The following is a 13,092-nucleotide window of genomic DNA, read 5'->3' as shown; positions in this document are numbered from 1 at the left end:
AGAGAGAGAGATAGAGAGAGATAGAGAGATAGAGAACTGGGTTTGGAGAGATAAAACTATAAAGGGGAGTTGTGGACAATGCGTGAAAGAGAGATAAAAGTTGTGAAATGGGACTGAGTAACATTCAAAGATCTGGCGGGCGTGTGGGATTGGCTTGACATTGAAAGCACAATGGGAGTGGAAATGATTTTGATCTCTCATCTAAGAGTTTCATATCTTTGAATTTGTGGCTGAGTTAGCACAAGAGATGCTGATCCAGAGAAAGGCAGATGAATTTTAATCTATAAAGCTGTGTAGATTTATGCTCTTAGTGACTGACTGTTTTTTGTCATTCTGATTGCAGTGGCATCTTAGGTTTAAAACCACACACTCACCAAAGCTGACAATTAAAACAATTACATTATCCGTATCAATCATATAGCAAAGTTCTTTGAGCCATTTTGTGCCCCATCTCTGTCCGCAGGTGATGAAATGCATTGTGGAGGCGTTGGCAGATGTGCTATCAAGGCCCCACCCTGTGCCTGTCAGCCAGGAGTGTTTGGTCACACTGAAGACAGGTAAGCCCCACCCAAAGGACGACAGCTTGGTATTGATCGCACAGTGTTTTTGACCAAATACCTCAATTTCAATCATTTTAACATAAATTTGGGTGATGTTAATGCCTTAAATAATTTCATCATTTATTTTTGTATGGACAAATATAGCATGGAGCAATGCCACAAACCACAGCTTTCATAGCCTTATCCCCTAGATCGGCCTTTATACAAATACAAAATCAACAAAAAGATACCAAATAGTACTAAACACAAACCATAGGCACTGCTGTGTGTTTATTTAGTATTTAATATTACCAGATCTAATCAAACGATCAAAACCATACCTATTTATTTTTTAGAATATAGTAGTACTGGCTTCCAACTTAAGAGGCTTTATTGTTGCAGATGCTGTTTGTGACCAAGAAGTTACACAGTACCTCAAATGGGAAAATATTGTTGAGTGCATAAAAGTATTTGCAGCATGAAATCATGAAATAAAACATGTTTTTTTTGGCACCTTGCTTACTGTTTTATCTTGTTTCTCCTCAATTTTCTGAGGATTTGTTTGGCCATTTTTAATCAATAATTTGACTCATAAAAATAAAGGCAATAAAGACGCATGAGTTCTTACATTCAAAAAACTGAGTAAAAGACGATACGATTCTCTTTGATTTATTTCCCTCAATGACCTTACATCTTAAATAAACTGCTGAAGTACAGTACAGTAAGACAGTGTTTCAGGTTTTGATTATACACTCTCACACTTCCTTTGTTCAGGTTCAATCTGAGGATAGAATCAGCTATAATAGTTTTTTTTCGCATCCCATCCCAGTCTGTCATTTCTATTGAAATGATTCAACAAAGCAAAGATTCATTACAGCAATTATTTTTATGTAACATGGATTTTAAATGTGAAATTTTTTTCATTATTATCATCATCATCATCATCCTCATCATGCTGCTAGAAACCAGAACCAGGACTAAAACACATTAGCCCTCACTGGAGCAACACTGCCTCTCTAAGAGAACCGATACGCGCTCTTTGTTTTTTTATCAAAAGCAACATGCCCACATCATAAGGTTAATGGATTGATGCAAAGGCTGATGGGTAAAAACCTGGTGTGTTATATACGGCGGGGTCACTAGCACTCAGTGAAGACTATTCAGTTACATACCCTGTGTATTACCTTGATGCTGTCCTTGTTGTAAAAAATCAATCAGAGCATTACTCACCGAGTGTTTGTTACCGAGCTGTGAGAGAGGGAAACTGTACACCACCAGAGGGATGGAGAAAAGAGTCAAAGAAGGGAGAGAAAAAAAAGACAGATCAAAGACTGGTATTAGAGCACAGAACTAGAACAGCACTGTACAGTAGTTGTCATTTTTGTGCTTGCTGTGTACAGTATGTAGTGCCGTTTGTGGGTCAGCAGAAAGTCCAGTGCTCACTGCTGCTGTAATTCACTGTGGGAGTCTCTGTGGGCCAAATGATTAATTGTGCTCTTGCTTTGAAAGCAGTAAATTTCAGGGCAATTAACTCTGACGAACCACTGAAGCAAACTGCTGATTCCTGTGAAAAAGTGAAGGGGAGAGACATATACCTGTGTTTTACCTCGTGCAGGAGCCCATTATTGCCTTTTGTCTCTTCTTTTCTTTCTTGACTGAGGTATTTAACCACTCACTCCCCTGCATTTTTCATGTGTGTGTGTGTGTGTGTGTGTGTTACGCAGACGACAGGCTTGTTTCTATCCTCCGACATCATAACTTTCTGAAGGAGCTGCAGGAGATTGCTGTTCAAGGTGAGTCACAGATCACACACAGCTGACGTCTGTTTGGGTGCTGAACATGCTTGTTTACATTCATAGACAGAGATCTTGAATAACTCATTTTCATTTTAAGGTGGTCAAGAGAGAGCTCAGCTGCAGAGCGATGCTGGAACACCTGACCTAACGACACAAACTCCAAAGACTGCAGACGATGTTGCAGGCAAGTTTCTTTAGTAGCTCAGATCTGTGTGAAAATGTTCAGAACAAAGACATATCCACGCATTTCTGCATGAGTTATTTCTTATCAGTAACATTTCTCTCGGTTTCATTCTGAGGAATATCTAATCAACATTTTTAAAATGCAGCAGCTGTCAAAATGATGTATCACTACCATTATTTCCCATTTTATGTTGTCAGCAAAGCAGGGCTGACAAACATAGGAGATATGCTGAGGTGAATTTAAACTCTGCTGAAGCTTTCTGTGGACAGAATGAGGACAAACACGAGATCCTTCCACCTGACAGCACACCTGGCTTTTTAAAGTCAGTGCTAGACTGCCTGTGAAGCACACAGTGGACAAGTAACAATGCAAGAGCGAGTACAGTAATGGAAAAAAATTCTGTTGACTAAGGTGCATCCACCAACTTTACTGTATGTTCTCCAACAGCCAGCCTGAACCCGTATGTGTCTAATCAAAAGATGTGTCAGAAATGATTTCCATAAATTCTGTTCCAGCTCTATTAGACGAAGAACAGATGAAAATGGATTAAGAAGGATTAAGCAAACTACTGTCGCTGCAGCAGAATTTACACTGCTGAGGTCTTCAGATTGCTTGCTTTGTCTGAGTAATAGAAAATCCAAATGATATTTAATAACTAATGATACAAAACAGAGACAAATAGCAAACATTTACACTTAAGAAGCTGGAAGCATAAAAAATTTGGCCCTTTTGATTTAAAAAAATGACTAAAAGACTGATCCATCAAAGTATCACTAGTTCAGTTCTAATATTAGCACTACATTTCTGTTGAATTTTGAAGTACCAAAAGCAGAATATATGGATCGTGACATGTCCTTAAGGGTTTCTGGTGAGACAATGGGAAAGGCAACACATTTAGGCATCACATTTATTAAGTAAATTATTTATTTAAGTAAAATCTGACATACTGATCCAGTCCATTAAGAGAAAACACAGAAATTTGACAGTTGCGACACAAAATGACCTCAGTAATAAACTGTCTTGCTGTTTTCTGGAAAATCAATGGCTTCTAGTAAATTAAATTTCTACCCCTCCACGTTTTCAGATCGATCCATGTTGGAAGCCTTAGGAGGCCCCGGTGAAAGATCCATCCTGTCTCAGAAGAGGAGGATAGGAAATGGAGAAGGGGAAGAAGAAAAGGATGAAAGACTGGGAGATGAAGAGTCACAGGAGGACGGTGACATCGTTGAAGAAGTGCAAGTGAAGAGAGAAAATGATGAGGAGCCAGGAAGTCCCGTCTCTGTGGACGAGTGGAGTGAGGGCAAGGCTGAAAAGAGAGAGGAGGAAGAAGAAGACTATGAAGAGAAGAGAGCAAATTCAGAGGAGAACAAGATTGAGGATAAGAAAAGCAAGTAGATATTTTCTTTCTTTATGTATGCCTGTCTTGTGTTTGCAGTTTAGCTACAATATATACAGAATGAAACATGCATATTCAAATTTAGAGCTCGATATATTTCTATTAAAGAAATAAAGCATGGCCAAGCAAATTCAATTATGGAATAAAGTTGACCAAAGGCAGAAAGCAGAATCTCAAGATAGGGAAAGTACAAAACAAACTGCCTTGTAGATAAAACCTCCTGCCACCACAGGACTGGTTGATTGATGGAAGTGCTTCCATCTACATGATGAGTTTCAGCCCCCCCATAGGGGCGCGGCCAACACGGCTGGCATACTGACAGCTAAAGAAATAATTAAATGTCTCCATGTCCTAGAATTCAAATGATCTGGTATGCATAGTTACAGCTGGAACCATCCACCATAATATCCTTCTTTAGATCCAGACTGCAGTCAAGATTGAGCTTTTTCTGTCTCCAGACCTTTCAACAGTTTAATAAAGATAAAAAGATAAAATGGCAAAATAAAATGAAATATGCATACCTATTCTACAAAAGAGATCTTAAGCCAAGTCATCTAATGGCTCCAGCCATGCTGTTAATTCCCATAAAGCACAGCTAGCAGTACTGGGGGCAAAGCTGCCAGCTGGCACGAAATATTTCATTACAAGAAGTGGAATCTTGCTGATGGTGGAGAGTATTCTGCCGGTAGTCTGGTGGAGGTGTCTCGGTTCAAAACAGAAAAAAAGAATGGGCTTTCTTCTTCTTTTTTTTTAAAATATTTTCCAGGTGCTGGATCTGGTGAAAAGAGAGATGCACCCAGAAACAAATCAAAAGAGAAGTTTGATGAAGAGGAGAAAGACAAGAGGTCAGCACTTTTCTCACATAAACAAGAGGAGCAACAGGGGGAAGAGGACGATGAAGAGGAGGCGAAGAGAGGCAGTAGGGAGAGCCTAAAGCGATGGACCAAGAGGGGTAAGGCATTGCCACTGAAGAAGAAAGCACTCGAGAAGGAGGCGCAGCAGCTCAACAGCCAGCAGGAAGTGCAGCATCATTCGAAAGAGGTCACTGAGGAAGAGGAGGAGGAGAAGAAGGAAAGAAACGTGCAGAGGAGTCCAGAGGAGAAGGAGCTGCAGATGATCGCTAGAAGGGGACCTGAGGAGAGGAGGGGGCTGGAGGAAGAGGGGAGCGCCAGTCGGAAGTCAGAGGTGTGCTGTCCATCCTTTTCCCAACAAGCAGCTGATGATTATAGAGCAGTTTGACATTTGGGCAAATAAGTTTATTTGCTGCGAGTTAGATGAGAAGATTCATACCACTCTTATATCTGTACAGTAAATATGAAGTTAAAGCCAGCAGCTGGTTAGCTTAGCTTAGCATAAAGACTGGGAATAGGGGGAAACAGCTAGCATGGCTCTATAAAACAAAAACTTCCACTTCCCCCACTTTTTTTCAATGATTAATTATTATAATTAATGATCTTACCAATGATACTAATTACGGCTCTATTCCATTCAGGTCAAACATAATCTGCTATTGTGCATTTTAGAAAGTCTCTGCTTCACTAAATGGAACTGAACCTTAATTAGTATCATTGTCTTCGATTACCCTATTATTTCATATCAAAATGGTTGCTGTGAAAAAGGTCTATTGTTTTTCTTACAATTAAATGTTTGTACAGAATAAACAAACCAGATATATTATGTTAATAATGGAGTATTGGTGGTGCTGGGGGATTTCAGCTGTTTCCAGTCTTTACTTTAAGCTAACCAGCTGCTGGTGCTGGCTTCATATTTAACGTACAGAAAGGTATCAATCTCTCTCTCTCATCTAACTCTTCAGAAGAAAGCGAATGAATATATTTCCCAAGATGTAAACTATTCCTTTATATAATGACTGTATGCGTTAATCTTAAATCAACAAGGCTAACTGTTACTTGTTGTAGTGCTGAGCTCAAGGCCAAAACAGAGTTAGGTTTCTGTGTTTTACTGTAAAACATAATGAATCCTTCCTACAGCTCAAATCCCATGGAGATACAAAATGGCCCAGCTGCTGCTTGGCAGCATGTTCAAAGGAAGCTATCCAGGCTGTCATAGCCTTAATGGCCACATGTATGTTGTAACAGTGAAGCAGAAAGAGGCGATTCTGGTCGTAATGTGTCCTTGCTAACAGCCCAAACTGCAATGCATGGAAGCAAATTGTGTCCTGATATGTTTAGAGCTGCATGAAAAGGTTTGCACCTATATGATTGTTTGCACTCTAAGTGTCCTGTTGCACTCTCATTATATCTGCAGGAGCCAGAGATTGAGAGCCTGGCAGCCATTGAGTCAGAGCTGGAAAACGTTGCCCAGAAACTCCATGAGCTGCGGCGAGGCTGAGAGAGAGATCGGTAAAAAGTTGACACCGCAACCTCCTCTGCCTCCTCGTACTCCTCCGCTTTACCAGCTGCCTGGTTTCCTCAGATAGAGCGTGTGAATATGTGACAAGATTTTATCTTTCGCTATTTTTCCAGAGGATGCCCACTTGCACCACACTGCTGCAGCCTCCCTTGTGACATTCTGTCCCTCACATAGATTAGCATACAGTAGACGCACATTGCAGCTAGACATGCATACTAAAAACATACAAATGCACACGTTCTGTGCATAGTGAAACACACAGCAAGGCTCCTAAAGAAAAATCTTTCTGTCAGTGAAAGATGACAGCTTGTTTTCCTTCATTTTCTCTGACAATCATCTCTCTTTCTGCAAATGTATCTCTCTTGCTTTTTGAATTAGTTTAACACTGACCATTGATTTATGTGAGAGGTTGAGGCAGCTCCAGGTATACACACACCAACAAGGTGAGGTAGTACAGTACAGGCATGTATACATGTACAAAGTTATTTCTGGGATACTTACTTACTTACTTACTTATTTCAGAAGAAGCAGAAGAAGAAGACATAGATGCTTACCTATTATAGATACAGTCAAGCCAAGGCAATAATTGAACATTTTTAGCAGATTAATGGCTGGATTGTAATCTTAGCACTGTACGTAATTTATGTAAGAAAAATCAACTAACTGAATTGAGTTTATCTGGAAATCGATGTTTTGGTAAATCCTTTTAATGCCTCTAAAATAAATGAATATTTGCATAAGAGAATAAATGCAATAAACTCAGCATACTAACAAATTTACAACTGTGTAGTTGTCTTAATGAGCTGTTTAACTGGTACAACTGATGATTTTGCATCACTTTCATTACGTAGCACCTAATTATATATATAACTGAAACTGGTTGAGACAAGTGAACCACTGGAGTGAAGATTCATTCAGTGGAGAATAATAGATTCATATACTGTATTTTTACTCACAATGTCCATCGTGAACCCAGATTCTCACTGTAAAGAGACATTAATTCACACCGTAGATGCAGTCTGCACTTGGTTGTGTTTGTGGGCGAAGAAGCTGAGAACATGAATCATCACTCTGACACACAAGCTGTTTATACGGTATATTCAGTTCAACAACAACATTTTAACCCTTCGTTTTTGGCATTAGTATTACATTATTCTTTTAGTTGCTACTATTAAGAGGAAAGAGCCAGAGTAGATCTGAATCAGAAACCGTGTGGCGTATTAAAAGGAGGAGAAGAAGATGAAAAAAGTTTTGCTTTCTCTGGCAGCTTAAATAAATATAGCTGCTGCAGTTTAAACCGGTTAAGAGATGTCTGTATACGTACTACCAGTATATGCAAATACAGAGTCTTGAAAACATTTTTAATTTGTGATGGTTTCCCTACATAATAAGCTAAATAATGCAAAAACAAATCCCAACTATTTAGAATTTGAATTTGAATTTAAAGTGACAAAGATAAGGAAGAAGGTTTGTCTTTTTTGTTTACCATTGGACATTTCTTCACAACAGTGATGTTATTATGCTGTTTGATTTATTACAACTAAAAGACAAGGCTAAGAAAATTTCCTCCATTTAAGAGGTATGTATATGGGTGCCAAAACAAGCTGCAAATGTTATAAAAAATGCATGACAACAAAATGAAAAGGGCACCAGATGGCGACATTAGACTGTCCTCGCTTCCTAAGGTGAGTTCTGTCAGCAAGGGAGATTTGCTCCCGTTGGAACATTACCTTCTTGTTTCCATCTTGTCTCGTTTGAAAAGTACAGAAAAACTAGCAAGAATGTTTTGCAACAATGCATAATTTATTTCATTTCAAATATTCCCTTTCAGTGCAGCTTAACAATCAATATGGAGCAGTAGTCATTTGGTGAACAGCTACTACTTCTGTAAATGTATGTGGTTGTTTGCTGTATATCAACTCCTGTTTAAAACGTCTTTGCTCACTGAAGAAGCCTGTACAGTAAATTATGTTACATAAATGTGAGTGGAAGAACAAACCCACGCAGAAAAGATTATCGCCTGACAAGAGTCGCTTCTTTGGTTGGAATAGAACAATCAAATCACATACACACCTACTGCTGCGGATCAGTCCTGAAATATCACAAAAATAGTTTGTTTGACTAGCTTTGTCATACAGTAAACTTCTTCATGTTTGACTCATTTCCCCATTTCATTCACTTCAGCTGCAGAGCTGGCATAGTGACTGAGTGAGGTTGCTTTCCTGCACTCTGGCTCTGAGAGAGGGATATTTGTGTTCATGATTAATTAATAGGCTACCTGCACTCCCTAAGATGTCAAAATATGAACAAATGATGATCTAGTTATGCAGAAAAACTAACATGTGAGTGTTGTGCCTGTTAAAATGTTTTAATAGATTTTTTAGTATAGGACAGAACAGTTTTGAAATCCCAATCCACACATTTATCAAAATTGAAGACAGAAAACTTGGAGAACTCATGTTTGTATAAAAAAATATAACATTTTATTTCCAGCTACAAAGTGAAACATGTAACATTTTTGTCACACTTCTCAATAAAATAGTAAAAAATACTGTTGACAAAAAATACACTATCGATACATTTTAGAAGCACAGAACAAATTTGGCTTTTAAATTAACTTAAACTGTACAAATATATACATAATTTACACATCAACAATAAAAAAGGAATGAAATTACAATTCTTCCAGTCTTTTTCTTCTATTTTTGTACAAAATAGACACTTGTTCCTATAGATCATTGGTTTCTTCCTTCTGACCTGAATCAGTAATAGTCAACTTTTTTTTCTCTTTTTGTCTCAGTGCCGTGGCAAAGCCCACTGGGTTCCTTATCTAACCCTAAACTCAGCACGCTGTTCGCTTTCTCATCCACATGCCAGGCGGAAACTCTGACCTTTCCTCTACTCTGTGAGTAGAGTGAATAGCGTAGACGCAGAGACAAGGGCGACATTCAGGCCTGCGCTAACAGACACAAACACACACACACTCGCAAACACACAAGGACACATTCAGACCTGTTTGGACAGGGGAACACTGGCCTGCTGTGGTCTGCGTGCTCCATCTACAGCTGCTTAGAGTTTGCAGGTCTGGTCTGGGCTCGGAGGGTGGGGGGAATTATTAGACACCTCATTTAGAGAGGAGGTCATGGTTAAGATATAGAAATGCATACAGTAAAATGGACGGGTCTGTAAAAGGGGGATTTCAAGGGGAATGGGCGGAAACCTGACAGTAGGTTTGTCAAAAATAGAAGTTATAGTGCAGGAATCTCTTGGAGCTGCTATGCAACCCTCTGTCTGAGTCTATATAGCTGATGTGCACCAGCCATTCAAAACACACAGACACTTGGACAAGTGTCTGGACTACTTTTACAATGAGAAAATGAAAAAAATAAAACACAAAAAAACATATATATTGAGCTGCAAAATGAGATGGAGTTCTGTTTGTTTTCAAGTCATAAGCTGTGATTGTCCTTGAGTGGCTTATGCCATGTCTCCCATCATCTTCTTGTAATACATGGACTCGAAGATGTCGTTCTCCCCAGGGCAGTTGTGGTGGCAGGCACAGGACTTGATGAACATCATGTGCTTCTTCATGAACTGTCCGTCGGGGCATTTGAACTCCATGGGCAGGGTGGTGGTTCTGTGGGGAGTGCAGCAGCGGCCATCCAGGCAGACACCGCAGAACTTTGGCCTGTAGGACTTGGTGGTGGTGCAGCCAGAGATCTCAAACTTCATAGGCTTGGAGAGTCTGGGAGTACGGATGCACTTTTTTCCTTTCTGTAGGAAGAAAATTAAGATAGAAAACAACTTCATTAAGCATTCTTTAGCTATTTAACTGTTGATATTGTATCTGGAGAGTTCATAAGGCAGTGCAGTTTAACAACAACTCACCCTAATGCTCTGCTCCAGCTGTGACTCGCATGGTCGCACCATACACAACCGGGTCTGTTTCTCCAGCCGGCATTCGCGGTTATCATTGGTGACCCTGGTGGAGATCCCAAGGCCGCAAGTCTTAGAGCATGCGCTCCATTCAGTAGTCTGAACCAGGCAGTTCTCCCTCATCATGGAGGGATCTGGGCCATAGGTCTCCTCCTCTCTGTAGGCTGTAAACACAGGGGTAAACACTGGATTAGAAACACTGATTATGTCTTATTTCTGTATGAAGACAAACAAAGAAAATACAGTTTAATGTGCTTAAAAACTATCATACAGAAAGGGAGACTAACTTACCAGCCAAAGCAGAGCCAACAAAGCTGTTTCTGTAGGGAGAATCGCACTCCCATTCCTCACAGCACTTCCCTGGCACCTTAACCCGTCTTGGCATGGGGCAGTCGGGGCTGGGCAGTCGGACATCCATGGAGCAAAGAGGGACACAGCCCACGGCTCCGTCCAGACAGGTACACTGGTACTTGCAGCTGCTCTGGAAAGTCTCTCCGCTCTTGTACACCATGCCTCCGAACACGCAGGTGGCTCCATCTCGAGCTGTGAGGGAAAACAACAAGGCAAAGGTCACGATTCAGTTCACACATTAAGGACATTTAAGGCCGATGTTTGTAATGAAGCACTGTAAAGGAAAAGTAATCATTTTCAGTGGCTCACCTGTGCACACTCCTATGCGTCTGTTGATGGGGGCCCCGAAGTCACAGTAGAGACCTTTGTGTGGGTCGCAGAGGTCTTTTTCTGTGCAGAGCTCCCCCATCTGTTTGGCACACACCCTGCAGCAGCCGCAGCCATCCAGCACAAGGCTCACTCCTGGGGCGCACTGAGGGGGAGTGGAGGGGCACGAACACTGGCTGCTGCACTCCTGACCTGCAGCCTGAGCACAGGACACACACAGACACATGCTTAGTCAAATATCATCTCCATAAAAGTGTATTATAGTTATACATCCAGCACATGGAGAACACAATGTCTTTTAGGGTTAGAGCTTATGTCATGTTTTGACACAGCAATGCTCACTTAAAGTCTGAGCAATTCTAAGTCTAAAACAACAGCAGTATGAAGTATTTTTTAATGTTTTCTCGGCTTACCATGTATGAGAGCATGATGCACAGGAAAGGCAGCAAAATCATTTTCTTCATTCCAGCAGACATCTTTTCTTCCTTGTAGTAATAGACTCTAGTTTTTCCTTAAGTCTCGTTGATAAAGTCTTCCTTTAGTTTCAGAGTTTGAGCTTGAGAAACCTTTTCTGATCAAGTTGATCTCTTGTCTGGTTTGTCTCGTAGAGTTTCTCCGCTGCTCCAGTCACAATCTTTCTTTCTTTCTTTCTTGGTGAAAGCTATAGTTTAGCTTCGGTAGAGGAGTTGATCTGAGTTCTGACTGCAGAGTCGAGCTCCCTTTATACTCGCTGGCCCTCGAAACACGTCACTGGAGGCTGAATGGAGAGCCAGCCCTGGACAAACATGGACATACTTGGCATTCTTTCCTCGCTTCCTGACCCCCACTCCAGACATCCCACATTCCTGCTGTCTGAAGGCAAGGCTCTGCTGCTCGGCCAAACAACACTGTCTCTCTCAGAGCGGCTTTCATCTGGAATGGGAGGTTAAGTCTGGTTAGAGGCCTGGGACCCCACACTGGGAATTCCTGAAGACTGACTTCACAAACAGACAGCCGGTACCTATAAATATTAATTTTAAAAAAGAAGAAAAGAAAAAAAATAGCACAGTTTAAAAGTGAAGGCACAACAAGCTTTACATGAAAGAAGGAGAAGTTAAATAACAGCAGGTAGAATATCATAAAAATGCACCAACACGCAATGATTAAATAAACTGACTGATGTGTAACGGGTGGTTAAGACTTTAAGCCCACAACAGCATTCCTCGGCTTTGGCTTCAAAGGCATACAGACAGCCCGTACTTTAGTAAATTAACAGCAAGCTGTTCGGGAAGGGAAATTCATTTGAGTCATTACTCGAGCTGGTTATCTATCAAGGTGTACGTTCCTGCACAGACACTTGGCAACTGCTGCAGTCTTCTGTACTTGTGTGGTAACACTGCAGTGGCATTTTTGTGCACTGACATCAGCTTTGAGCACTACCCATTAAAAACACATTATGAGTACATTATGATCTCTTATGCATGAACGAAGCAGTTTCTTTAATCTCAAACAATAACTCTAATACTGTTGTATGATAAAGACATTGTTGGGATCTTATTCCCTTGTGACCTTGAGTATATACACCGGATACAGACTCATTTGAAAGTAGCAGTGGTGGAAGAAGTATTCTGACATGGTTCATTACAAGTTAAAATCCTGCATTTTAAAATGTAATTATATAAATAATTAATTATATAAAAACTATCTAAATCAGCACTCGTTCTAAAGAAAATTGGTCCTTGTGACTGTTATCTACATATATTACATTATTAGATCGTTAACGCTGTTGCATCAATGCATAAGTACCATTTTACTCTTGTAACTGATTTAGGGTGGAGCTACTTGTAACTACTGTGTATACAGTGGTTCCCAACCTAGGGGTCGAGTCCCATAAAAGTGTCACAGGATACATCCAGGGGGTCGTGAGATAATTATTGAGGGAAGGAATAAAGAAAAAAGTTCTGCTACACAAATGTGCATTAAGTGGATTTAATTTTCAAATCTTATTCTTATTGTGAAATATTATATAAATGAACCTCTTTGATCTCCAAAAAACAATTTTATAGACATATATATGTAATTGGATCATCTTAATCTGAAAGGAAACTAATAAATGCATTATAGTATAATAGCAAAATATTTCCCTCTGACATACTGTATAGTAGAGAAGTATAAAGTAAATATGATAATGAAATAGATACTCAAGTATCT

At 40.1% G+C, this 13,092-nt stretch overlaps 2 protein-coding genes across 2 annotated transcripts in view; one reads left to right on the top strand and one right to left on the bottom strand.

Annotated features, from left to right (window-relative positions):
* Window positions 1-7,041, top strand: part of chga (chromogranin A) — a 7,987-nt gene extending 946 nt beyond the window's left edge. The window contains exons 3-8 of the mRNA XM_035678909.1: window positions 464-557; window positions 2,264-2,332; window positions 2,433-2,519; window positions 3,604-3,906; window positions 4,682-5,100; window positions 6,184-7,041. Coding sequence (XP_035534802.1) covers window positions 464-557; window positions 2,264-2,332; window positions 2,433-2,519; window positions 3,604-3,906; window positions 4,682-5,100; window positions 6,184-6,267 — 1,056 coding nt within the window. The 3' untranslated portion in view covers window positions 6,268-7,041. The remainder of the gene's footprint in view (window positions 1-463; window positions 558-2,263; window positions 2,333-2,432; window positions 2,520-3,603; window positions 3,907-4,681; window positions 5,101-6,183) is intronic.
* Window positions 7,042-8,743: 1,702 nt separating this feature from the next.
* ccn2a (cellular communication network factor 2a) lies at window positions 8,744-11,608 on the bottom strand. Its single transcript, XM_035678912.1, has 5 exons — window positions 11,316-11,608; window positions 10,885-11,101; window positions 10,516-10,767; window positions 10,177-10,388; window positions 8,744-10,062 (listed from the first exon to the last, which is right to left on the bottom strand). Exons 1-5 carry the CDS (start codon window positions 11,376-11,378, stop codon window positions 9,766-9,768), a joined length of 1,041 nt encoding a protein of 346 aa, XP_035534805.1. The 5' UTR covers window positions 11,379-11,608; the 3' UTR covers window positions 8,744-9,765.
* Window positions 11,609-13,092: the final 1,484 nt, after the last annotated feature.

The sequence above is a fragment of the Morone saxatilis genome, unplaced genomic scaffold (genome assembly GCF_004916995.1).
Source record: "Morone saxatilis isolate NCDOM2014 unplaced genomic scaffold, NCSU_SB_2.0 Contig7, whole genome shotgun sequence".
Lineage (NCBI taxonomy): Eukaryota > Metazoa > Chordata > Actinopteri > Moronidae > Morone > Morone saxatilis.
This window is presented reverse-complemented; position numbering and strand designations above follow the sequence as displayed.